General features: G+C 48.9%; 1 protein-coding gene across 1 annotated transcript in view; it reads left to right on the top strand.

The window, feature by feature from the left end:
• Positions 1–2895: 2895 nt before the first annotated feature.
• The window catches only part of CLPTM1 (CLPTM1 regulator of GABA type A receptor forward trafficking), an 84820-nt gene continuing 62674 nt past the window's right edge, over positions 2896–25041 (top strand). Inside the window, exons 1-4 of the mRNA XM_053696511.1 lie at positions 2896–3025; positions 11234–11343; positions 11427–11550; positions 11629–11787. Of these exons, the coding sequence (XP_053552486.1) occupies positions 2966–3025; positions 11234–11343; positions 11427–11550; positions 11629–11787 (453 nt within the window). The 5' untranslated portion in view covers positions 2896–2965. The remainder of the gene's footprint in view (positions 3026–11233; positions 11344–11426; positions 11551–11628; positions 11788–25041) is intronic.

The raw sequence follows: 25041 nt of genomic DNA, 5'->3' as shown, positions 1-25041 counted from the left end.
ATTACTGTCATACTGTATATTTATAACATTACCAGATTACTGTATATAGTGTATATATAACAGCACCAGATTACTGTATATAGTGTATATAACAGCACCAGATTACTGTACATACTGTATATATAACAGCACCAGATTACTGTACATATGGTATATATAACAGTACCAGATTACTGTACACGCTGTATATATAACAGTACCAGATTACTGTACATACTGTATATATAACAGTACCAAATTACTGTACACACTGTATATATAACAGTACCAGATTACTGTACATACTGTATATATAAAAGTACCAGATTACTGTAAATGCTGTATATATAACAGTACCAGATTACTGTACACACTGTACATATATAACAGTACCAGATTACTGTACACACTGTATATATAACATTACCAGATTACTGTACATACTGTATATATAACAGTACCAGATTACTGTACACACTGTATATATAACAGTACCAGATTACTGTACATACTGTATATATAACAGCACCAGATTACTGTACACACTGTATATATAACAGTACCAGATTACTGTACATACTGTATATATAACAGTACCAGATTACTGTACACACTGTATATTTAACAGTACCAGATTACTGTACATACTGTATATATAACAGTACCAGATTACTGTACACACTGTATATATAACAGTACCAGATTACTGTACACACTGTATATATAACAGCACCAGATTACTGTACACACTGTATATATAACAGTACCAGATTACTGTACATACTGTATATATAACAGCACCAGATTACTGTACATACTGTATATATAACACCACCAGATTACTGTACATACAGTATATATATAACAGCACCAGATTACTGTCATACTGTATATATATAACAGTACCAGATTACTGTATATAGTGTATATATAACAGCACCAGACTACTGTATGTAGTGTATATAACAGAGCAAGATTACTGTACATACTGTATATAACAGCACCATATTACTGTACATACTGTATATATAACAGTACCAGATTACTGTACACACTGTATATATAACAGTACCAGATTACTGTACATACTGTATATATAACAGTACCAGATTACTGTACACACTGTATATATATAACAGTACCAGATTACTGTACACACTGTATATATAACAGTACCAGATTATTGTACACACTGTATATATAACAGTACCAGATTACTGTACATACTGTATATATAAAAGTACCAGATTACTTTACACACTGTATCTATAACAGTCACAGATTACTGTACACACTGTACATATATAACAGTACCAGATTACTGTACACACTGTATATATAACATTACCAGATTACTGTACATATTGTATATTTAACAGTACCAGATTACTGTACACACTGTATATATAACAGTACCAGATTACTGTACATACTGTATATATAACAGCACCAGATTACTGTACACACTGTATATATAACAGTACCAGATTACTGTACATACTGTATATATAACAGTACCAGATTACTGTACACACTGTATATATAACAGCACCAGATTACTGTACACACTGTATATATATATAACTGTACCAGATTACTGTACACACTGTATATATAACAGTACCAGATTATTGTACACACTGTATATATAGCAGTACCAGATTACTGTACATACTGTATATATAAAAGTACCAGATTACTGTACACGCTGTATATATAACAGTCAAAGATTACTGTACACACTGTACATATATAACAGTACCAGATTACTGTACACACTGTATATATAAAATTACCAGATTACTGTACATACTGTATATATAACAGTACCAGATTACTGTACACACTGTATATATAACAGTACCAGATTACTGTACATACTGTATATATAACAGCACCAGATTACTGTACACACTGTATATATAACATTACCAGATTATTGTACATACTGTATATATAACAGTACCAGATTACTGTACACACTGTATATTTAACAGTACCAGATTACTGTACATACTGTATATATAACAGTACCAGATTACTGTACACACTGTATATATAACAGCACCAGATTATTGTACTCACTGTGTATATAACAGTACCCGATTACTGTACACACTGTATATATAACAGTACCAGATTACTGTACATACTGTATATATAACAGTACCAGATTACAGTACACACTGTATATATAACAGCACCAGATTACAGTACACACTGTATATATAACAGCACCAGATTACTGTACACACTGTATATATAACAGTACCAGATTACTGTACATACTGTATATATAACAGTACCAGATTACTGTACACACTGTATATATAACAGTACCAGATTACTGTACATACTGTATATATATAACAGTACCAGATTACTGTACATACACTGTATATATAACAGCACCAGATTACTGTACACACTGTATATATAACAGTACCAGATTACTGTATATACTGTATATATAACAGTACCAGATTACTGTACACACTGTATATATAAAAGCACCAGATTACTGTACACGCTGTATATATATAACAGTGCCAGATTACTGTACACACTGTATATATAACAGCACCAGATTACTGTACATATTGTATATTTAACAGTACCAGATTACTGTACATACTGTATATATAACAGTACCAGATTACTGTACACACTGTATATATAAAAGCACCAGATTACTGTACACGCTGTATATATATAACAGTGCCAGATTACTGTACACACTGTATATATATAACAGTACCAGATTACTGTACATACACTGTATATATAACAGTACCAGATTACCATAACAAATATGGCCGCCACGGTTTCACATATAGGAAGTAGGGCAAGGTGACTCTGGCTTCTAGGCGACGCACCGCTTCCGGTGATGTCACGCACTGTGATTGGCCAGGATCACGGAAGTAGTGTGAAACATTAAAAACCCAGTTTTGGCGAAGGCGCAGTGACAGAGCAGGAGACGAAAAACATGGCGGCGCCGGGAGGTGAAACCCAGAGACCAGCAGAGGAGGCCCAGAGAGACAGCCAGGTGAGGGGGAGACATTCGGGATCCGGAGTCGCATAGAGACCCAGGGACATTCTATTAGAGAAGCCTCCCAGGATAGTCATTCAGTGAGACCCTGAGATAGAGAGATACCCAAGTGAGACCCTGAGACAGAGAGACCAGATCCAAGTGAGACCCTGAGACAGAGAGAGACCAGACCCAAGTGAGACCCTGAGACAGATAGAGACCAGACCCAAGTGAGACCCTGAGACAGAGAGACCAGACCCAAGTGAGACCCTGAGACAGAGAGACCAGACCCAAGTGAGACCCTGAGACAGAGAGACCAGACCCAAGTGAGACCCTGAGACAGAGAGAGACCAGACCCAAGTGAGACCCTGAGACAGAGAGACCAGACCCAAGTGAGACCCTGAGACAGAGAGACCAGACCCAAGTGAGACCCTGAGACAGAGAGACCAGACCCAAGTGAGACCCTGAGACAGAGAGACCAGACCCAAGTGAGACCCTGAGACAGAGAGACCAGACCCAAGTGAGACCCTGAGACAGAGAGACCAGACCCAAGTGAGACCCTGAGACAGAGAGAGACCAGACCCAAGTGAGACCCTGAGACAGAGAGAGACCAGACCCAAGTGAGACCCTGAGACAGAGAGAGACCAGACCCAAGTGAGACCCTGAGACAGAGAGAGACCAGACCCAAGTGAGACCCTGAGACAGAGAGAGACCAGACCCAAGTGAGACCCTGAGACAGAGAGAGACCAGACCCAAGTGAGACCCTGAGACAGAGAGAGACCAGACCCAAGTGAGACCCTGAGACAGAGAGACCAGACACAAGTGAGACCCTGAGACAGAGAGACCAGACACAAGTGAGACCCTGAGACAGAGAGAGACCAGACACAAGTGAGACCCTGAGACAGAGAGAGACCAGACCCAAGTGAGACCCTGAGACAGAGAGACCAGACCCAAGTGAGACCCTGAGACAGAGAGAGACCAGACCCAAGTGAGACCCTGAGACAGAGAGAGACCAGACCCAAGTGAGACCCTGAGACAGAGAGAGACCAGACCCAAGTGAGACCCTGAGACAGAGAGACCAGACCCAAGTGAGACCCTGAGACAGAGAGAGACCAGACCCAAGTGAGACCCTGAGACAGAGAGAGACCAGACCCAAGTGAGACCCTGAGACAGAGAGAGACCAGACCCAAGTGAGACCCTGAGACAGAGAGAGACCAGACCCAAGTGAGACCCTGAGACAGAGAGAGACCAGACCCAAGTGAGACCCTGAGACAGAGAGAGACCAGACCCAAGTGAGACCCTGAGACAGAGAGAGACCAGACCCAAGTGAGACCCTGAGACAGAGAGAGACCAGACCCAAGTGAGACCCTGAGACAGAGAGAGACCAGACCCAAGTGAGACCCTGAGACAGAGAGAGACCAGACCCAAGTGAGACCCTGAGACAGAGAGAGACCAGACCCAAGTGAGACCCTGAGACAGAGAGAGACCAGACCCAAGTGAGACCCTGAGACAGAGAGAGACCAGACCCAAGTGAGACCCTGAGACAGAGAGAGACCAGACCCAAGTGAGACCCTGAGACAGAGAGAGACCAGACCCAAGTGAGACCCTGAGACAGAGAGACCAGACCCAAGTGAGACCCTGAGACAGAGAGAGACCAGACCCAAGTGAGACCCTGAGACAGAGAGACAAGACCCAAGTGAGACCCTGAGACAGAGAGACAAGACCCAAGTGAGACCCTGAGACAGAGAGACCAGACCCAAGTGAGACCCTGAGACAGAGAGACCAGACCCAAGTGAGACCCTGAGACAGAGAGACCAGACCCAAGTGAGACCCTGAGACAGAGAGACCAGACCCAAGTGAGACCCTGAGACAGAGAGACCAGACCCAAGTGAGACCCTGAGACAGAGAGACCAGACCCAAGTGAGACCCTGAGACAGAGAGACCAGACCCAAGTGAGACCCTGAGACAGAGAGACCAGACCCAAGTGAGACCCTGAGACAGAGAGACCAGACCCAAGTGAGACCCTGAGACAGAGAGACCAGACCCAAGTGAGACAGAGAGACCAGACCCAAGTGAGACCCTGAGACAGAGAGAGACCAGACCCAAGTGAGACCCTGAGACAGAGAGAGACCAGACCCAAGTGAGACCCTGAGACAGAGAGAGACCAGACCCAAGTGAGACCCTGAGACAGAGAGAGACCAGACCCAAGTGAGACCCTGAGACAGAGAGAGACCAGACCCAAGTGAGACCCTGAGACAGAGAGAGACCAGACCCAAGTGAGACCCTGAGACAGAGAGAGACCAGACCCAAGTGAGACCCTGAGACAGAGAGAGACCAGACCCAAGTGAGACCCTGAGACAGAGAGAGACCAGACCCAAGTGAGACCCTGAGACAGAGAGAGACCAGACCCAAGTGAGACCCTGAGACAGAGAGAGACCAGACCCAAGTGAGACCCTGAGACAGAGACACAGAGAGACCCAAGTGAGACACTGAGGCAGAGACAGAGGGAGACCAAACCCAATTGAGACCCTGAGACAGACAGAGACACAGAGAGAGGGAGTGAGACACTGAGACGGAGACAGGGAGAGATACCTAGGTGAGGCAGAGACAGGGAGAGATACCTAGGTGAGGCAGAGACAGGGAGGGATACCTAGGTGAGGCAGAGACAGGGAGGGATACCTAGGTGAGGCAGAGACAGGGAGGGATACCTAGGTGAGGCAGAGACAGGGAGGGATACCTAGGTGAGGCAGAGACAGGGAGGGATACCTAGGTGAGGCAGAGACAGGGAGGGATACCTAGGTGAGGCAGAGACAGGGAGGGATACCTAGGTGAGGCAGAGACAGGGAGGGATACCTAGGTGAGGCAGAGACAGGGAGGGATACCTAGGTGAGGCAGAGACAGGGAGGGATACCTAGGTGAGGCAGAGACAGGGAGGGATACCTAGGTGAGGCAGAGACAGGGAGGGATACCTAGGTGAGGCAGAGACAGGGAGGGATGCCTAGGTGAGGCAGAGACAGGGAGGGATACCTAGGTGAGGCAGAGACAGGGAGGGATACCTAGGTGAGGCAGAGACAGGGAGGGATACCTAGGTGAGGCAGAGACAGGGAGGGATACCTAGGTGAGGCAGAGACAGGGAGGGATACCTAGGTGAGGCAGAGACAGGGGGGGATACCTAGGTGAGGCAGAGACAGGGAGGGATGCCTAGGTGAGGCAGAGACAGGGGGGGATGCCTAGGTGAGGCAGAGACAGGGGGGGATGCCTAGGTGAGGCAGAGACAGGGGGGGATGCCTAGGTGAGGCAGAGACAGGGGGGGATGCCTAGGTGAGGCAGAGACAGGGAGGGATGCCTAGGTGAGGCAGGGAGGGATGCCTAGGTGAGACAGGGAGGGATGCCTAGGTGAGGCAGAGACAGGGAGGGATGCCTAGGTGAGGCAGAGACAGGGAGGGATGCCTAGGTGAGGCAGAGACAGGGAGGGATGCCTAGGTGAGGCAGAGACAGGGAGGGATGCCTAGGTGAGGCAGAGACAGGGAGGGATGCCTAGGTGAGGCAGAGACAGGGAGGGATGCCTAGGTGTGGCAGAGACAGGGAGGGATGCCTAGGTGAGGCAGAGACAGGGAGGGATGCCTAGGTGAGGCAGAGGCAGGGAGGGATGCCTAGGTGAGGCAGAGGCAGGGAGGGATGCCTAGGTGAGGCAGAGGCAGGGAGGGATGCCTAGGTGAGGCAGAGGCAGGGAGGGATGCCTAGGTGAGGCAGAGGCAGGGAGGGATGCCTAGGTGAGGCAGAGGCAGGGAGGGATGCCTAGGTGAGGCAGAGACAGGGAGGGATACCTAGGTGAGGCAGAGACAGGCAGGGATACCTAGGTGAGGCAGAGACAGGGAGGGATACCTAGGTGAGACGCTGAGATAGGCTAGCAGTCTCTCTCTCTCGTTCCAAAAGTGCATAGATCACATGACCGCTTCATCCATTGCGGCGGCACCAGTTCACTATGAACACTGTAGCTGGATAGACAGCAGAAGAAAAGAATGAGAGCTGGCGAGCTGTTAAAATTTACCAACCTTTATTGCGGATCAAGTCCAGCTTAAAAGCAGCAACAGACCAGTGTAGACCACATGAGATAAATAAGGCTGACCTGTTTCAGCTACTCTGCCGAATCATAGCCCTAAAATCAATCTGTTAAAGTCGCCCCTATAACTGGTTACCTCGTATTTCATTAGTGAAAACCTAACGTGATGTCACTCCATCTCTTAAAGGGGAATACCCCTAACACACAATGCAAATACTACAGCAAATAAGCAAACACATGAAGCATAAATACACTATATACAAAGTGTAATATATAATTCAATGAAATGTATATAAATAAATAAATGTGCCAATTGTGATGAATTAATCATTAATTAATATACTCAACTTTATAGCATCACTTACTAAAGCACAATCCTAACTTTGAAGAGATCTCTTTTGCTAGAAACATTGGGAATTCTTTTAAAAATCTGTTTAATTTTTATCCTTTTTATAGTAGGGGCTCAGTCACTGAAATGTTATACCAACGAATAGAAAAATATTTTGTGTTTCTGGTATCACTCATGGTAATCTTGATACTGAAGAGCGTAAAGCCCTCCAAAGTTTACGTAATTCTCAGGATTTGGTTATTCTTAATCTGAAAAGGGGGGATGGTCATTGGTCGTAATGAATCGGCTACTTATATGCGAGAAGCTCATACAGTTGTCTAATGATGCTAATTATTCAGTGTTACATTGTGACCCTACTAAGAAATTCCACCAGGAGCGTTATGGACTTTTAGATGACGGGCTGGTGGCAGGACATATAGACAAAGAGACTTTTGAGCATCTATATGTGCAAAATCCGGTTATACCCATATTTAATTTATTTGCAAAGGTCCATAAATCCCTTGAGGACATGAGTGAAATAGGTTTATTACTTGAACACCTATTCAAGTGACTTGACGATTTGAGTTTGGATGGCTAACTCTTGATGTAGATGCTCTTTATACCTCTGTCCTTCTTGATAAGGGTTTAGAGGCCATACAATATTTGTTGGAACACCAATCAGATTGTACTATTTCATTTCGTCAATATATACTCTTGAGTATTGTCATTTGCCCTTACTCACAATTTTTTATTTGAGGGGGTTCATTATCTCCAAAAATGTGGGACAGCGATGGGGGGAAATTTGCCCCCTCTTGTGCTAACCTACATCTGGGTTAGTTGGAGCTGTGGGACATCTGAACCCCTTCAGAAAATATATTCATTGCTATTAGCGCTTTTATAGATGATTTTATCTTGATATGGAATGGTCTATTGGATTGGATATTTTACAAGAATTTGTTGAGTGGATTAATGGGAGTGATATAGTCCTGAAATAAACTATCTCCAGCTTAATAGGTAAATCTCATTCTTATTTGATCAACTTTTCAGTTGTACTTTATTGGAAGGAGATACATTATTACATTAAAAACAATTTAAGTAGCTTTATTTAACTAAAACAACAATATTTATGTTTCATTTTTAATGCTTGACCCTTCCAACTCACTCTTAGGTCATACAATCTTCTATTCAGTGAGCTTCTTGAAACTTAGTATGGGTAACGCATGGACAGGTCCAGTTTGCGTGATACCATTGGTGGTGATAAAGTGTGATTATTGGAAAGGCAAGAAATGTATTGGATATTCAAGTTAAGGGCTAGAAAACAATATTAATTATTGGTAGTAACTTAGCTTAATCTTGTAATTAGACCCGTGTGTGTGTGTATATATACACACATATACAACAAAACTCTGTGTAGTGGGTATTGGATGTGGGTTCCACTTGTTGGTGCCCGGTCGGACCATGGGCTCACAGCACAAGCCATGGGGAGCATTTTTGTGTCCCTAGTGACTTGTGGAAGTCTGATAATCTTAGAGTGGTTACCTTTACATTACACACCTGACTGGCAATTTTTACTACGAGGTGAAATAAGGTGACTGGCCTGAAAACATCTACCTAGAGGAGAGACACAATGGACAGTCCATATGGGTATTGAGTTACAGCTCCTCTGTGAATGTATTGGGTATAAATGCCGTTGAGCGATGTACTATGTTCTGACGCATATGAGTATGTATGTAATATCTCATCTGTTCCCATAATAGTTGAGGTTTACCTGTCAAATTGAGGTATGATAGCAAGGGAAGTGACATTGGCTATCTGTATATGGCAATACAGTCTATATGTGCATTATATGCACGTTTTGTCTTTGGTTGTAAATAGTGTGGGTTAAAATGTCATGTATTGTAATGCTATTAGCGTTGTATATGGTAATATATCTACTTCCTTTGAGTGAAGTGGCTTAGGTTTTATTTACGTAGCATAACATATATCTGCCATAAATGTGGCGTGACATCCGATAATCTAGGTGATGAGAATAGAGTTGCCGCTTACTGAAGACCCCAATGTAGTGCTCTGACTGAAAATAATACATCACCATGGAAGTTGGGAGTCAAAGCTTTAACTCTGTGGTCCACTAGAACGTTTGTACATGCCTTTATATTAGCAGCCTAAGCCCCGCATATAAGATCTTGCCAATTGCACAAATACACACACGGTTATTGGACATTTAGTAAGTTACCATGACAACGCTTAAGCGTAGGTGTAAATATACCCGTATGTTATACTTACTTTTCACAAATTTAAGGAATATATGTTAGGCAGTTGATATGCTACAACACTGTGTTTGAATAAGAATTCCGTCACACGTCTATGAGTAATTAGTCAAATCTCCCTGGTTAAACCTTTCCTTCTGTATATCAGTATCTATGACAACCGGGAGCTTGACAAGTTGCCATGACAACGTTTAAGCGTAAATGTAATTGCACACATTTTTTCCACACTTAAATGAGGGCATCACTGTAGTACTAAAGTCCCTCAGTTATATAATATGTTTTTTCACGATTATATACACTTGACAAAGAATGATACATTGATCACGATATTTTACATAGAAGTACGAAACCGGAAGAGATGTATGCACTACATTCGGTCTAGTGAGTCAGTGGAACTCAAGCAGCGTTCCATAGCGGAGGTTTTGGCGCCACTGTTTGAGCTGGGTATGAGTTTTGTTTGTTTGTTATGTACACTATAAATGTTTGACACATTCACTGTTGTTTTATGCTGACGAATGGGGACAAGTTCCCCGAAAACGTTCCAAATAAAGTAATCTTGTTACTTCACTTCAAAAAGCCCTGAGAGTGCATCTTTTTTGGTTGTATAGGTATTACTTGTAAGTCTGCACCCAGGCGGTTGTCCTTTGTGGGAGAAGCTGGTATTTAGATGCATATATATTATATTTATTATTTTTATATATAAACATACTGTATATATGTGTGTGTGTGTATATATACACAGTGTGTGTGTGTGTATGTATATATATATATATGTACACACATACACACACACACATATATACAACCTAACTTTGGAAGTTAGGATTGTGCTTTAGTAACTATAAAGTTGAGAGTATATTAATTGATGATTAATTCATCACAATTGGCACATTCTTTCATTTATTTATATACATTTCATTGAATTATATATTACACTTTGTATATAGTGTATTTATGCTTGATGTGTTTGCTTATTTTCTGTAGTATTTGCCTTGTGTGTTAGGGGTATTCCCCTTTAAGAGATGGAATGACATTACGTTAGGTTTTCACTAATGAATTACGAGGTAACCAGTTATATGGGCGACTTATTGATTTTAGGGCTATGATTCGGCAGAGTAGCTGAAACAGCCTTATTTATCTCATTTGTTCTACACTGGCTGTTGTTGCTTTTTAAGCTGGACTTGATCCGCAATAAAGGTTGGTGAATTTTAACAGCGCTCTACTAATTTTATCTTCTAGAATGTCACCAGGCAGAGAGCGTTAGAGAACTGTCCTTATATAGATGCACTTGTCAGGCCTAGAGCTGTATAAAACCTGAGCATTGAGTAAATACAATCCTATCCTTTAGGGAAGGCGATATTACAATGTGTAATCGAGATCTCATCAGGAAGTGTCACATTTGGCTGCTTTTGTCCCTTATTCTGTGTTGACCTTTGTGCTGCTTGTTTTATAGTTGACTGATCCTCGCATATTTCTATCACACATTAGGTGGTGAGGGGGGGGATGGAAGGTGACACTTCAAATCTCCTCTGTCTCTTTCGTCTTAAGTTGTTTGTTTATTTTTACAGACCAGCCTCAATGGATCAGCAGGAACAGAAGCCGTGGTGGCGCCCGACCAACAAAACCAGCAGCAGCCTCCCCCCAATGCCTGGCAGGTGATTAAAGGCGTCCTGTTCAGGTGAGTGACTGTTGTCTCACAAGCTGGACATGTCACCAGTGATCGGTTTTATGCTCTAATATTCATCTCTGTGTCATGTTCAGGATCTTTATAATCTGGGCCATCAGCAGCTGGTTTCGAAGAGGCTCCACCCCCCAGGACCAAACCACACCCGCTGGTGTTCCGCGACCCCCAAGCCGTAACCTGTTCCCCAAGGACACCCTGATGGTACGTTATCTATTCTGTGTGACTTGTGCTGTGCAGAAGAGTGTTAGTTGGGTTATAATGCAGTCCCCTCTTTTTTAGGACCTCCATGTATTCTTGTCTGAGCACGAGCATTTTACAGAGTTTAACTCAACGTCAGCGCTGTTCTGGGAGCAGCGGGATCTGGTTTATGGGGACTGGAGTAGTGGGCAGAACGGTGATGGCTGCTATGAACAATACGCTGAGATAGACGTTCCAGAGGTTACTAATGTCTCTATCTGTTATTTCTGTGTGCGCTTCCCCTGACACCCTGTTAGTGACACCTCTGTGCGCTTCCCCCTGATGCCCTGTTAGTGATACCTCTAATCTGTGCGCTTCCCCCTGACACCCTGTTAGTGACACCTCTAATCTGTGCGCTTCCCCCTGATGCCCTGTTAGTGATACCTCTGTGTGCGCTTCCCCCTGACACCCTGTTAGTGACACCTCTGTGCGCTTCCCCCTGATGCCCTGTTAGTGATACCTCTAATCTGTGCGCTTCCCCCTGACACCCTGTTAGTGACACCTCTAATCTGTGCGCTTCCCCCTGATGCCCTGTTAGTGATACCTCTGTGTGCGCTTCCCCCTGACACCCTGTTAGTGACACCTCTGTGTGCGCTTCCCCCTGACACCCTGTTAGTGACACCTCTGTGTGCGCTTCCCCCTGATGCCCTGTTAGTGATACCTCTGTGCACTTCCCCCTGATGCCCTGTTAGTGACACCTCTAATCTGTGTGCTTCCCCCTGATGCCCTGTTAGTGATACCTCTGTGCGCTTCCCCCTGATGCCCTGTTAGTGATACCTCTGTGCGCTTCCCCCTGATGCCCTGTTAGTGACACCTCTAATCTGTGTGCGCTTCCCCCTGATGCCCTGTTAGTGACACCTCTAATCTGTGTGTGCTTCCCCCTGATGCCCTGTTAGTGACACCTCTAATCTGTGTGCGCTTCCCCCTGATGCCCTGTTAGTGACACCTCTAATCTGTGTGCGCTTCCCCCTGACGCCCTGTTAGTGACACCTCTAATCTGTGTGTGCTTCCCCCTGATGCCCTGTTAGTGACACCTCTAATCTGTGTGCGCTTCCCCCTGACGCCCTGTTAGTGACACCTCTAATCTGTGTGTGCTTCCCCCTGATGCCCTGTTAGTGACACCTCTAATCTGTGTGCGCTTCCCCCTGATGCCCTGTTAGTGACACCTCTAATCTGTGTGTGCTTCCCTCTGATGCCCTGTTAGTGACACCTCTAATCTGTGTGCGCTTCCCTCTGATGCCCTGTTAGTGACACCTCTAATCTGTGTGTGCTTCCCTCTGATGCCCTGTTGGTGACACCTCTAATCTGTGTGCGCTTCCCCCTGACGCCCTGTTGGTGACACCTCTAATCTGTGTGCGCTTCCCCCTGATGCCCTGTTAGTGACACCTCTAATCTGTGTGCGCTTCCCCCTGATGCCCTGTTAGTGATACCTCTAATCTGTGTGCGCTTCCCCCTGATGCCCTGTTAGTGACACCTCTAATCTGTGTGCGCTTCCCCCTGATGCCCTGTTAGTGACACCTCTAATCTGTGTGCGCTTCCCCCTGATGCCCTGTTAGTGACACCTCTAATCTGTGTGTGCTTCCCCCTGATGCCCTGTTAGTGACACCTCTAATCTGTGTGCGCTTCCCCCTGACGCCCTGTTAGTGACACCTCTAATCTGTGTGCGCTTCCCCCTGACGCCCTGTTAGTGACACCTCTAATCTGTGTGCGCTTCCCCCTGATGCCCTGTTAGTGACACCTCTAATCTGTGTGCGCTTCCCCCTTATGCCCTGTTAGTGACACCTCTAATCTGTGTGCGCTTCCCCCTGATGCCCTGTTAGTGACACCTCTAATCTGTGTGCGCTTCCCCCTGATGCCCTGTTAGTGACACCTCTAATCTGTGTGCGCTTCCCCCTTATGCCCTGTTAGTGACACCTCTAATCTGTGTGTGCTTCCCCCTGATGCCCTGTTAGTGATACCTCTAATCTGTGTGCGCTTCCCCCTGATGCCCTGTTAGTGACACCTCTAATCTGTGTGCGCTTCCCCCTGATGCCCTGTTAGTGATACCTCTAATCTGTGTGCGCTTCCCCCTGATGCCCTGTTAGTGACACCTCTAATCTGTGTGCGCTTCCCCCTGATGCCCTGTTAGTGACACCTCTAATCTGTGTGTGCTTCCCCCTGACGCCCTGTTAGTGACACCTCTAATCTGTGTGCTTCCCCCTGACGCCCTGTTAGTGACACCTCTAATCTGTGTGCGCTTCCCCTGACGCCCTGTTAGTGACACCTCTAATCTGTGTGCGCTTCCCCCTGACGCCCTGTTAGTGACACCTCTAATCTGTGTGCGCTTCCCCCTGACGCCCTGTTAGTAACACCTCTAATCTGTGTGCGCTTCCGCCTGACGCCCTGTTGGTGACACCTCTAATCTGTGTGCGCTTCCCCCTGATGCCCTGTTAGTGACACCTCTAATCTGTGTGCGCTTCCCCCTGATGCCCTGTTAGTGAAACCTCTAGTCTGTGTGCGCTTCCCCCTGACGCCCTGTTAGTGACACCTCTAATCTGTGTGCTCTTCCCCCTGACGCCCTGTTAGTGACACCTCTAATCTGTGTGCGCTTCCCCCTGACGCCCTGTTAGTGACACCTCTAATCTGTGTGCGCTTCCCCCTGACGCCCTGTTAGTGACACCTCTAATCTGTGTGCGCTTCCCCCTGATGCCCTGTTAGTGACACCTCTAATCTGTGTGCGCTTCCCCCTGATGCCCTGTTAGTGACACCTCTAATCTGTGTGCGCTTCCCCTGATGCCCTGTTAGTGACACCTCTAATCTGTGTGTGCTTCCCTCTGATGCCCTGTTAGTGACACCTCTAATCTGTGTGCGCTTCCCTCTGATGCCCTGTTAGTGACACCTCTAATCTGTGTGCTTCCCTCTGATGCCCTGTTAGTGACACCTCTAATCTGTGTGCTTCCCTCTGACGCCCTGTTAGTGACACCTCTAATCTGTGTGCTTCCCTCTGATGCCCTGTTAGTGATACCTCTAATCTGTGTGTGCTTCCCCCTGACGCCCTGTTAGTGACACCTCTAATCTGTGTGCGCTTCCCCCTGATGCCCTGTTAGTGACACCTCTAATCTGTGTGCGCTTCCCTCTGATGCCCTGTTAGTGACACCTCTAATCTGTGTGCGCTTCCCTCTGATGCCCTGTTAGTGACACCTCTAATCTGTGTGCGCTTCCCCCTGACGCCCTGTTAGTGACACCTCTAATCTGTGCGCTTCCCTCTGACGCCCTGTTAGTGACACCTCTAATCTGTGTGCGCTTCCCCCTGATGCCCTGTTAGTGACACCTCTAATCTGTGTGCGCTTCCCCCTGATGCCCTGTTAGTGACACCTCTGTGTGCGCTTCCCCCTGATGCCCTGTTAGTGACACCTCTAATCTGTGTGCGCTTCCCTCTGATGCCCTGTTAGTGATACCTCTAATCTGTGTGCGCTTCCCCCTGATGCCCTGTTAGTGACACCTCTAATCTGTGTGCGCTTCCCCCTGATGCCCTGTTAGTGACACCTCTAATCTGTGTGCGCTTCCCCCTGATGCCCTGTTAGTGACACCTCTAATCTGTGTGCGCTTCCCCCTGACGCCCTTTTAGTGATACCTCTAATCTGTGTGTGCTTCCCCCTGATGCCCTGTTAGTGACACCTCTAATCTGTGTGCGCTTCCCCCTGACGCCCTGTTAGTGACACCTCTAATCTGTGTGCGCTTCCCCCTGATGCCCTGTTAGTGACACCTCTAATCTGTGTGCGCTTCCCCCTGACGCCCTGTTAGTGACACCTCTAATCTGTGTGCGCTTCCCCCTGATGCCCTGTTAGTGACACCTCTAATCTGTGTGCGCTTCCCCCTGATGCCCTGTTAGTGACACCTCTAGTCTGTGTGCGCTTCCCCCTGATGCCCTGTTAGTGATACCTCTAATCTGTGTGTGCTTCCCCCTGATGCCCTGTTAGTGATACCTCTAATCTGTGTGTGCTTCCCCCTGATGCCCTGTTAGTGACACCTCTAATCTGTGTGCGCTTCCCCCTGACGCCCTGTTAGTGACACCTCTAATCTGTGTGCGCTTCCCCCTGACGCCCTGTTAGTGACACCTCTAATCTGTGTGCGCTTCCCCCTGATGCCCTGTTAGTGATACCTCTGTGCGCTTCCCCTGATGCCCTGTTAGTGACACCTCTAATCTGTGTGCGCTTCCCCCTGACGCCCTGTTAGTGACACCTCTAATCTGTGTGCGCTTCCCCCTTATGCCCTGTTAGTGATACCTCTAATCTGTGTGCGCTTCCCTCTGACGCCCTGTTAGTGACACCTCTAATCTGTGTGCGCTTCCCTCTGACGCCCTGTTAGTGACACCTCTAATCTGTGTGCGCTTCCCCCTGATGCCCTGTTAGTGACACCTCTAATCTGTGTGCGCTTCCCCCTGACGCCCTGTTAGTGACACCTCTAATCTGTGTGTGCTTCCCCCTGATGCCCTGTTAGTGATACCTCTAATCTGTGTGCGCTTCCCCCTGACGCCCTGTTAGTGATACCTCTAATCTGTGTGCGCTTCCCCCTGACGGCCTGTTAGTGACACCTCTAATCTGTGTGCGCTTCCCCCTGATGCCCTGTTAGTGACACCTCTAATCTGTGTGCGCTTCCCCCTGATGCCCTGTTAGTGACACCTCTAATCTGTGTGCGCTTCCCCCTGATGCCCTGTTAGTGATACCTCTAATCTGTGTGTGCTTCCCTCTGATGCCCTGTTAGTGACACCTCTAATCTGTGTGCGCTTCCCCCTGATGCCCTGTTAGTGATACCTCTAATCTGTGTGTGCTTCCCCCTGACGCCCTGTTAGTGACACCTCTAATCTGTGTGTGCTTCCCCCTGATGCCCTGTTAGTGATACCTCTAATCTGTGTGTGCTTCCCCCTGATGCCCTGTTAGTGACACCTCTAATCTGTGTGTGCTTCCCCCTGATGCCCTGTTAGTGATACCTCTAATCTGTGTGCGCTTCCCCCTGACGCCCTGTTAGTGACACCTCTAATCTGTGTGCGCTTCCCCCTGATGCCCTGTTAGTGATACCTCTAATCTGTGTGTGCTTCCCCCTGATGCCCTGTTAGTGACACCTCTAATCTGTGTGTGCTTCCCCCTGATGCCCTGTTAGTGACACCTCTAATCTGTGTGCGCTTCCCCCTGATGCCCTGTTAGTGATACCTCTAATCTGTGTGTGCTTCCCCCTGATGCCCTGTTAGTGACACCTCTAATCTGTGTGCGCTTCCCTCTGATGCCCTGTTAGTGACACCTCTAATCTGTGTGTGCTTCCCTCTGATGCCCTGTTAGTGACACCTCTAATCTGTGTGCGCTTCCCCCTGATGCCCTGTTAGTGACACCTCTAATCTGTGTGTGCTTCCCCCTGATGCCCTGTTAGTGACACCTCTAATCTGTGTGTGCTTCCCCCTGATGCCCTGTTAGTGACACCTCTAATCTGTGTGCGCTTCCCTCTGATGCCCTGTTAGTGACACCTCTAATCTGTGTGCGCTTCCCTCTGATGCCCTGTTAGTGATACCTCTAATCTGTGTGCGCTTCCCCCTGATGCCCTGTTAGTGACACCTCTAATCTGTGTGCGCTTCCCCCTGATGCCCTGTTAGTGATACCTCTAATCTGTGTGCGCTTCCCTCTGATGCCCTGTTAGTGACACCTCTAATCTGTGTGCGCTTCCCCCTGATGCCCTGTTAGTGATACCTCTAATCTGTGTGCGCTTCCCCCTGATGCCCTGTTAGTGACACCTCTAATCTGTGTGCGCTTCCCCCTGACGCCCTGTTAGTGATACCTCTAATCTGTGTGCTCTTCCCCCTGATGCCCTGTTAGTGATACCTCTAATCTGTGTGCGCTTCCCTCTGATGCCCTGTTAGTGACACCTCTAATCTGTGTGCGCTTCCCCCTGACGCCCTGTTAGTGACACCTCTAATCTGTGTGCGCTTCCCCCTGATGCCCTGTTAGTGATACCTCTAATCTGTGTGCTCTTCCCCCTGATGCCCTGTTAGTGATACCTCTAATCTGTGTGCGCTTCCCTCTGATGCCCTGTTAGTGACACCTCTAATCTGTGTGCTTCCCTCTGATGCCCTGTTAGTGACACCTCTAATCTGTGTGCGCTTCCCTCTGATGCCCTGTTAGTGACACCTCTAATCTGTGTGCTTCCCCCTGACGCCCTGTTAGTGACACCTCTAATCTGTGTGCTTCCCCCTGACGCCCTGTTAGTGACACCTCTAATCTGTGTGCTCTTCCCCCTGATGCCCTGTTAGTAACACCTCTAATCTGTGCGCTTCCCCCTGACGCCCTGTTAGTGACACCTCTAATCTGTGTGCGCTTCCCTCTGATGCCCTGTTAGTGACACCTCTAATCTGTGTGCGCTTCCCTCTGATGCCCTGTTAGTGACACCTCTAATCTGTGTGCGCTTCCCTCTGATGCCCTGTTAGTGACACCTCTAATCTGTGTGCTTCCCCCTGATGCCCTGTTAGTGACACCTCTAATCTGTGTGCGCTTCCCCCTGACGCCCTGTTAGTGACACCTCTAATCTGTGTGTGCTTCCCCCTGATGCCCTGTTAGTGACACCTCTAATCTGTGTGCGCTTCCCCCTGACGCCCTGTTAGTGACACCTCTAATCTGTGTGCGCTTCCCCCTGATGCCCTGTTAGTGACACCTCTAATCTGTGTGCGCTTCCCCCTGATGCCCTGTTAGTGACACCTCTAATCTGTGTGCGCTTCCCCCTGATGCCCTGTTAGTGACACCTCTAATCTGTGTGCGCTTCCCCCTGACGCCCTGTTAGTGATACCTCTAATCTGTGTGTGCTTCCCTCTGACGCCCTGTTAGTGACACCTCTAATCTGTGTGCGCTTCCCCCTGACGCCCTGTTAGTGATACCTCTAATCTGTGTGTGCTTCCCCCTGACGCCCTGTTAGTGACACCTCTAATCTGTGTGCGCTTCCCCCTGACGCCCTGTTAGTGATACCTCTAATCTGTGTGCGCTTCCCCCTGATGCCCTGTTAGTGACACCTCTAATCTGTGTGCGCTTCCCCCCTGACGCCCTGTTAGTGACACCTCTAATCTGTGTGCGCTTCCCCCTGACGCCCTGTTAGTGACACCTCTAATCTGTGTGCGCTTCCCCCTGACGCCCTGTTAGTGACACCTCTAATCTGTGTGCTTCCCCCTGATGCCCTGTTAGTGACACCTCTAATCTGTGTGCGCTTCCCCCTGATGCCCTGTTAGTGACACCTCTAATCTGTGTGCGCTTCCCCCTGATGCCCTGTTAGTGACACCTCTAATCTGTGTGTGCTTCCCCCTGACGCCCTGTTAGTGACACCTCTAATCTGTGTGCGCTTCCCCTGACGCCCTGTTAGTGACACCTCTAATCTGTGTGCGCTTCCCCCTGATGCCCTGTTAGTGATACCTCTAATCTGTGTGTGCTTCCCCCTGACGCCCTGTTAGTGACACCTCTAATCTGTGTGTGCTTCCCTCTGATGCCCTGTTAGTGACACCTCTAATCTGTGTGCGCTTCCCCCTGACGCCCTGTTAGTGATACCTCTAATCTGTGTGCGCTTCCCCCTGACGCCCTGTTAGTGACACCTCTAATCTGTGTGTGCTTCCCTCTGATGCCCTGTTAGTGACACCTCTAATCTGTGTGCTTCCCCCTGACGCCCTGTTAGTGACACCTCTAATCTGTGTGCGCTTCCCCCTGATGCCCTGTTAGTGATACCTCTAATCTGTGTGCTTCCCCCTGATGCCCTGTTAGTGACACCTCTAATCTGTGTGCGCTTCCCTCTGATGCCCTGTTAGTGACACCTCTAATCTGTGTGCGCTTCCCCCTGACGCCCTGTTAGTGACACCTCTAATCTGTGTGCGCTTCCCCCTGATGCCCTGTTAGTGACACCTCTAATCTGTGTGCGCTTCCCCCTGATGCCCTGTTAGTAACACCTCTAATCTGTGTGCGCTTCCCTCTGATGCCCTGTTAGTGACACCTCTAATCTGTGTGCTTCCCTCTGATGCCCTGTTAGTGATACCTCTAATCTGTGTGTGCTTCCCTCTGATGCCCTGTTAGTGACACCTCTAATCTGTGTGCTTCCCCCTGACGCCCTGTTAGTGACACCTCCTAATCTGTGTGCGCTTCCCCCTGATGCCCTGTTAGTGACACCTCTAATCTGTGTGCGCTTCCCCCTGACGCCCTGTTAGTGACACCTCTAATCTGTGTGTGCTTCCCCCTGATGCCCTGTTAGTAACACCTCTAATCTGTGTGCGCTTCCCCCTGATGCCCTGTTAGTAACACCTCTAATCTGTGTGCGCTTCCCCCTGATGCCCTGTTAGTAACACCTCTAATCTGTGTGTGCTTCCCTCTGATGCCCTGTTAGTGACACCTCTAATCTGTGTGCTTCCCTCTGATGCCCTGTTAGTGATACCTCTAATCTGTGTGTGCTTCCCTCTGATGCCCTGTTAGTGACACCTCTAATCTGTGTGCTTCCCCCTGACGCCCTGTTAGTGACACCTCCTAATCTGTGTGCGCTTCCCCCTGATGCCCTGTTAGTGATACCTCTAATCTGTGTGCTTCCCCCTGATGCCCTGTTAGTGACACCTCTAATCTGTGTGCGCTTCCCTCTGATGCCCTGTTAGTGACACCTCTAATCTGTGTGCGCTTCCCCCTGACGCCCTGTTAGTGACACCTCTAATCTGTGTGCTTCCCCCTGATGCCCTGTTAGTGACACCTCTAATCTGTGTGCGCTTCCCTCTGATGCCCTGTTAGTGATACCTCTAATCTGTGTGCTTCCCCCTGATGCCCTGTTAGTGACACCTCTAATCTGTGTGCTTCCCCCTGATGCCCTGTTAGTGACACCTCTAATCTGTGTGCGCTTCCCCCTGACGCCCTGTTAGTGATACCTCTAATCTGTGTGCTTCCCCCTGATGCCCTGTTAGTGACACCTCTAATCTGTGTGCGCTTCCCTCTGATGCCCTGTTAGTGACACCTCTAATCTGTGTGCGCTTCCCCCTGATGCCCTGTTAGTGACACCTCTAATCTGTGTGCGCTTCCCCCTGATGCCCTGTTAGTGACACCTCTAATCTGTGTGCGCTTCCCCCTGATGCCCTGTTAGTGACACCTCTAATCTGTGTGCGCTTCCCTCTGATGCCCTGTTAGTGACACCTCTAATCTGTGTGCGCTTCCCCCTGACGCCCTGTTAGTGATACCTCTAATCTGTGTGTGCTTCCCCCTGACGCCCTGTTAGTGACACCTCTAATCTGTGTGCGCTTCCCCCTGACGCCCTGTTAGTGATACCTCTAATCTGTGTGCGCTTCCCCCTGACGCCCTGTTAGTGACACCTCTAATCTGTGTGCGCTTCCCCCTGACGCCCTGTTAGTGACACCTCTAATCTGTGTGCGCTTCCCCCTGACGCCCTGTTAGTGACACCTCTAATCTGTGTGCGCTTCCCCCTGACGCCCTGTTAGTGACACCTCTAATCTGTGTGCTTCCCCCTGATGCCCTGTTAGTGACACCTCTAATCTGTGTGCGCTTCCCCCTGATGCCCTGTTAGTGACACCTCTAATCTGTGTGTGCTTCCCTCTGACGCCCTGTTAGTGATACCTCTAATCTGTGTGCGCTTCCCCCTGACGCCCTGTTAGTGACACCTCTAATCTGTGTGCGCTTCCCTCTGATGCCCTGTTAGTGACACCTCTAATCTGTGTGTGCTTCCCCCTGACGCCCTGTTAGTGACACCTCTAATCTGTGTGTGCTTCCCCCTGATGCCCTGTTAGTGACACCTCTAATCTGTGTGTGCTTCCCCCTGACGCCCTGTTAGTGACACCTCTAATCTGTGTGTGCTTCCCCCTGACGCCCTGTTAGTGACACCTCTAATCTGTGTGCGCTTCCCCCTGACGCCCTGTTAGTGACACCTCTAATCTGTGTGCGCTTCCCCCTGACGCCCTGTTAGTGATACCTCTAATCTGTGTGTGCTTCCCCTGACGCCCTGTTAGTGACACCTCTAATCTGTGTGCGCTTCCCCCTGACGCCCTGTTAGTGACACCTCTAATCTGTGTGCGCTTCCCCCTGACGCCCTGTTAGTGATACCTCTAATCTGTGTGTGCTTCCCCTGACGCCCTGTTAGTGACACCTCTAATCTGTGTGCGCTTCCCCCTGACGCCCTGTTAGTGACACCTCTAATGTGTGTGTGCTTCCCTCTGACGCCCTGTTAGTGACACCTCTAATCTGTGTGCGCTTCCCCCTGATGCCCTGTTAGTGACACCTCTAATCTGTGTGTGCTTCCCTCTGATGCCCTGTTAGTGACACCTCTAATCTGTGTGTGCTTCCCTCTGATGCCCTGTTAGTGACACCTCTAATCTGTGTGCTTCCCTCTGATGCCCTGTTAGTGATACCTCTAATCTGTGTGTGCTTCCCCCTGATGCCCTGTTAGTGATACCTCTAATCTGTGTGCGCTTCCCCCTGATGCCCTGTTAGTGACACCTCTAATCTGTGTGCGCTTCCCCCTGATGCCCTGTTAGTGACACCTCTAATCTGTGTGTGCTTCCCCCTGACGCCCTGTTAGTGACACCTCTAATCTGTGTGTGCTTCCCCCTGACGCCCTGTTAGTGACACCTCTAATCTGTGTGCGCTTCCCCCTGACGCCCTGTTAGTGACACCTCTAATCTGTGTGCGCTTCCCCCTGACGCCCTGTTAGTGACACCTCTAATCTGTGTGCGCTTCCCCCTGACGCCCTGTTAGTAACACCTCTAATCTGTGTGCGCTTCCGCCTGACGCCCTGTTGGTGACACCTCTAATCTGTGTGCGCTTCCCCCTGATGCCCTGTTAGTGACACCTCTAATCTGTGTGCGCTTCCCCCTGATGCCCTGTTAGTGAAACCTCTAGTCTGTGTGCGCTTCCCTCTGATGCCCTGTTAGTGACACCTCTAGTCTGTGTGCGCTTCCCCCTGACGCCCTGTTAGTGACACCTCTAATCTGTGTGCTCTTCCCCCCTGACGCCCTGTTAGTGACACCTCTAATCTGTGTGCGCTTCCCCCTGACGCCCTGTTAGTGACACCTCTAATCTGTGTGCGCTTCCCCCTGACGCCCTGTTAGTGACACCTCTAATCTGTGTGCGCTTCCCCCTGATGCCCTGTTAGTGACACCTCTAATCTGTGTGCGCTTCCCCCTGATGCCCTGTTAGTGACACCTCTAATCTGTGTGCGCTTCCCCTGATGCCCTGTTAGTGACACCTCTAATCTGTGTGTGCTTCCCTCTGATGCCCTGTTAGTGACACCTCTAATCTGTGTGCGCTTCCCTCTGATGCCCTGTTAGTGACACCTCTAATCTGTGTGCTTCCCTCTGATGCCCTGTTAGTGACACCTCTAATCTGTGTGCTTCCCTCTGACGCCCTGTTAGTGACACCTCTAATCTGTGTGCTTCCCTCTGATGCCCTGTTAGTGATACCTCTAATCTGTGTGCGCTTCCCCCTGACGCCCTGTTAGTGACACCTCTAATCTGTGTGCGCTTCCCCCTGATGCCCTGTTAGTGACACCTCTAATCTGTGTGCGCTTCCCTCTGATGCCCTGTTAGTGACACCTCTAATCTGTGTGCGCTTCCCTCTGATGCCCTGTTAGTGACACCTCTAATCTGTGTGCGCTTCCCCCTGACGCCCTGTTAGTGACACCTCTAATCTGTGCGCTTCCCTCTGACGCCCTGTTAGTGACACCTCTAATCTGTGTGCGCTTCCCCCTGACGCCCTGTTAGTGACACCTCTAATCTGTGTGCGCTTCCCCCTGATGCCCTGTTAGTGATACCTCTAATCTGTGTGCGCTTCCCCCTGATGCCCTGTTAGTGACACCTCTAATCTGTGTGCGCTTCCCCCTGATGCCCTGTTAGTGACACCTCTGTGTGCGCTTCCCCCTGATGCCCTGTTAGTGACACCTCTAATCTGTGTGCGCTTCCCTCTGATGCCCTGTTAGTGATACCTCTAATCTGTGTGCGCTTCCCCCTGATGCCCTGTTAGTGACACCTCTAATCTGTGTGCGCTTCCCCCTGATGCCCTGTTAGTGACACCTCTAATCTGTGTGCGCTTCCCCCTGATGCCCTGTTAGTGACACCTCTAATCTGTGTGCGCTTCCCCCTGACGCCCTTTTAGTGATACCTCTAATCTGTGTGTGCTTCCCCCTGATGCCCTGTTAGTGACACCTCTAATCTGTGTGCGCTTCCCCCTGACGCCCTGTTAGTGACACCTCTAATCTGTGTGCGCTTCCCCCTGATGCCCTGTTAGTGACACCTCTAATCTGTGTGCGCTTCCCCCTGACGCCCTGTTAGTGACACCTCTAATCGGTGTGCGCTTCCCCCTGATGCCCTGTTAGTGACACCTCTAATCTGTGTGCGCTTCCCCCTGACGCCCTGTTAGTGACACCTCTAATCTGTGTGCGCTTCCCCCTGATGCCCTGTTAGTGATACCTCTGTGCGCTTCCCCTGATGCCCTGTTAGTGACACCTCTAATCTGTGTGCGCTTCCCCCTGACGCCCTGTTAGTGACACCTCTAATCTGTGTGCGCTTCCCCCTTATGCCCTGTTAGTGATACCTCTAATCTGTGTGCGCTTCCCTCTGACGCCCTGTTAGTGACACCTCTAATCTGTGTGCGCTTCCCTCTGACGCCCTGTTAGTGACACCTCTAATCTGTGTGCGCTTCCCCCTGATGCCCTGTTAGTGACACCTCTAATCTGTGTGCGCTTCCCCCTGACGCCCTGTTAGTGACACCTCTAATCTGTGTGTGCTTCCCCCTGATGCCCTGTTAGTGATACCTCTAATCTGTGTGCGCTTCCCCCTGACGCCCTGTTAGTGATACCTCTAATCTGTGTGCGCTTCCCCCTGACGCCCTGTTAGTGACACCTCTAATCTGTGTGCGCTTCCCCCTGATGCCCTGTTAGTGACACCTCTAATCTGTGTGCGCTTCCCCCTGATGCCCTGTTAGTGATACCTCTAATCTATGTGTGCTTCCCTCTGATGCCCTGTTAGTGACACCTCTAATCTGTGTGCGCTTCCCCCTGATGCCCTGTTAGTGATACCTCTAATCTGTGTGTGCTTCCCCCTGACGCCCTGTTAGTGACACCTCTAATCTGTGTGTGCTTCCCCCTGATGCCCTGTTAGTGATACCTCTAATCTGTGTGTGCTTCCCCCTGATGCCCTGTTAGTGACACCTCTAATCTGTGTGTGCTTCCCCCTGATGCCCTGTTAGTGATACCTCTAATCTGTGTGCGCTTCCCCCTGACGCCCTGTTAGTGACACCTCTAATCTGTGTGCGCTTCCCCCTGATGCCCTGTTAGTGATACCTCTAATCTGTGTGTGCTTCCCCCTGATGCCCTGTTAGTGACACCTCTAATCTGTGTGTGCTTCCCCCTGATGCCCTGTTAGTGACACCTCTAATCTGTGTGCGCTTCCCCCTGATGCCCTGTTAGTGATACCTCTAATCT

Source organism: Bombina bombina, unplaced genomic scaffold (genome assembly GCF_027579735.1).
Source record: "Bombina bombina isolate aBomBom1 unplaced genomic scaffold, aBomBom1.pri scaffold_504, whole genome shotgun sequence".
NCBI lineage: Eukaryota > Metazoa > Chordata > Amphibia > Anura > Bombinatoridae > Bombina > Bombina bombina.
The sequence above is the reverse complement of the archived record's forward strand: the minus strand, read 5'-3'. Positions and strand labels throughout refer to the sequence as shown.